Source organism: Calidris pugnax, unplaced genomic scaffold, assembly GCF_001431845.1.
Source record: "Calidris pugnax isolate Ruff unplaced genomic scaffold, ASM143184v1 scaffold605, whole genome shotgun sequence".
In the NCBI taxonomy this organism is placed as follows: domain Eukaryota; kingdom Metazoa; phylum Chordata; class Aves; order Charadriiformes; family Scolopacidae; genus Calidris; species Calidris pugnax.
In genome coordinates this window covers 63,999-64,798 of record NW_015091513.1, presented here as the reverse complement: position 1 = coordinate 64,798, position 800 = coordinate 63,999, and the positions used below count along the sequence as shown (strand labels likewise).

General features: G+C 57.2%; 1 protein-coding gene across 1 annotated transcript in view; it reads right to left on the bottom strand.

Annotated features, from left to right (window-relative positions):
* Positions 1 to 800, bottom strand: part of PLEKHB1 (pleckstrin homology domain containing B1) — a 15,104-nt gene that overhangs the window by 5,436 nt on the left and 8,868 nt on the right. Inside the window, exons 3-4 of the mRNA XM_014961730.1 lie at positions 632 to 695; positions 13 to 165 (exon numbers count right to left, since the gene is read on the bottom strand). Of these exons, the coding sequence (XP_014817216.1) occupies positions 13 to 165; positions 632 to 668 (190 nt within the window). The 5' untranslated portion in view covers positions 669 to 695. The remainder of the gene's footprint in view (positions 1 to 12; positions 166 to 631; positions 696 to 800) is intronic.

Genomic DNA, 800 nt, shown 5'->3' with positions numbered 1-800 from the left:
GCTTTCACTCACCTCTGCACTCGCGGCCGGTCCGGACGTCCCGGCAGCTGTATTTGATGTGGATGCGGCCGTCCATGTCGCGCTGCGTCTCGTCGTGATAATAAACCAAACTGCCATCCAAGTAGAGGACAAACCAGTTTCTCTTCCAACGGCGCAGGATGGAGCCTGGTGGGATGGAGGAGGAGGAGGAGGAGGTGGTGAAGGAGGGCAGTGATCCCCATGGTGGTACAGCCGGTGCGCCCTCCAGACCCGGTGCCGTCCACTCGAATTCTCAGCCCCCCAAATTTCCTCCTTCCTGGCAGGAGCATCCAGGAGCAGCATGGCCAGGTGGCTTTTAAATTCCACCCCAATAAAATAAAAGCTGCCAAAAAAGCCATCAGGGCACCTCGGTGCCACCCCGCTGTGCTCCGGACGTGGTGGCAGAAGGTCCCTTCTCTCCTCTTACGTAAATCCCCGAGCGGCTGAGCCGCAGCCATTTCCTCGCTGCCGTGGATTAACCACCCGGATCCGAGCCCATCTCCCCCCCTCCCAACATCCCATAGCCAAAAAAAACCCACCCCCCCTCTCTGGAATGGGGTTTTTTTTTGGGGGGGGGAGTGTCCCAACCTGGAAAGGTGAAGGTGGCACTTACTCTGTCGCCAAAGCCAACCGCTCTTCACCAGCGCCATGCCTGCGGGGGGGGTTTTCCGGACCTGCTGGAAAGAGGGGGGGGGGGGAGAAAAAAAAAAAAAAAAAAAAAAAAGGAAGAAAGAAAAAAAAAAAATCCCAAACCCAAAACGCCCGCCTCCCCCGCGATCTGC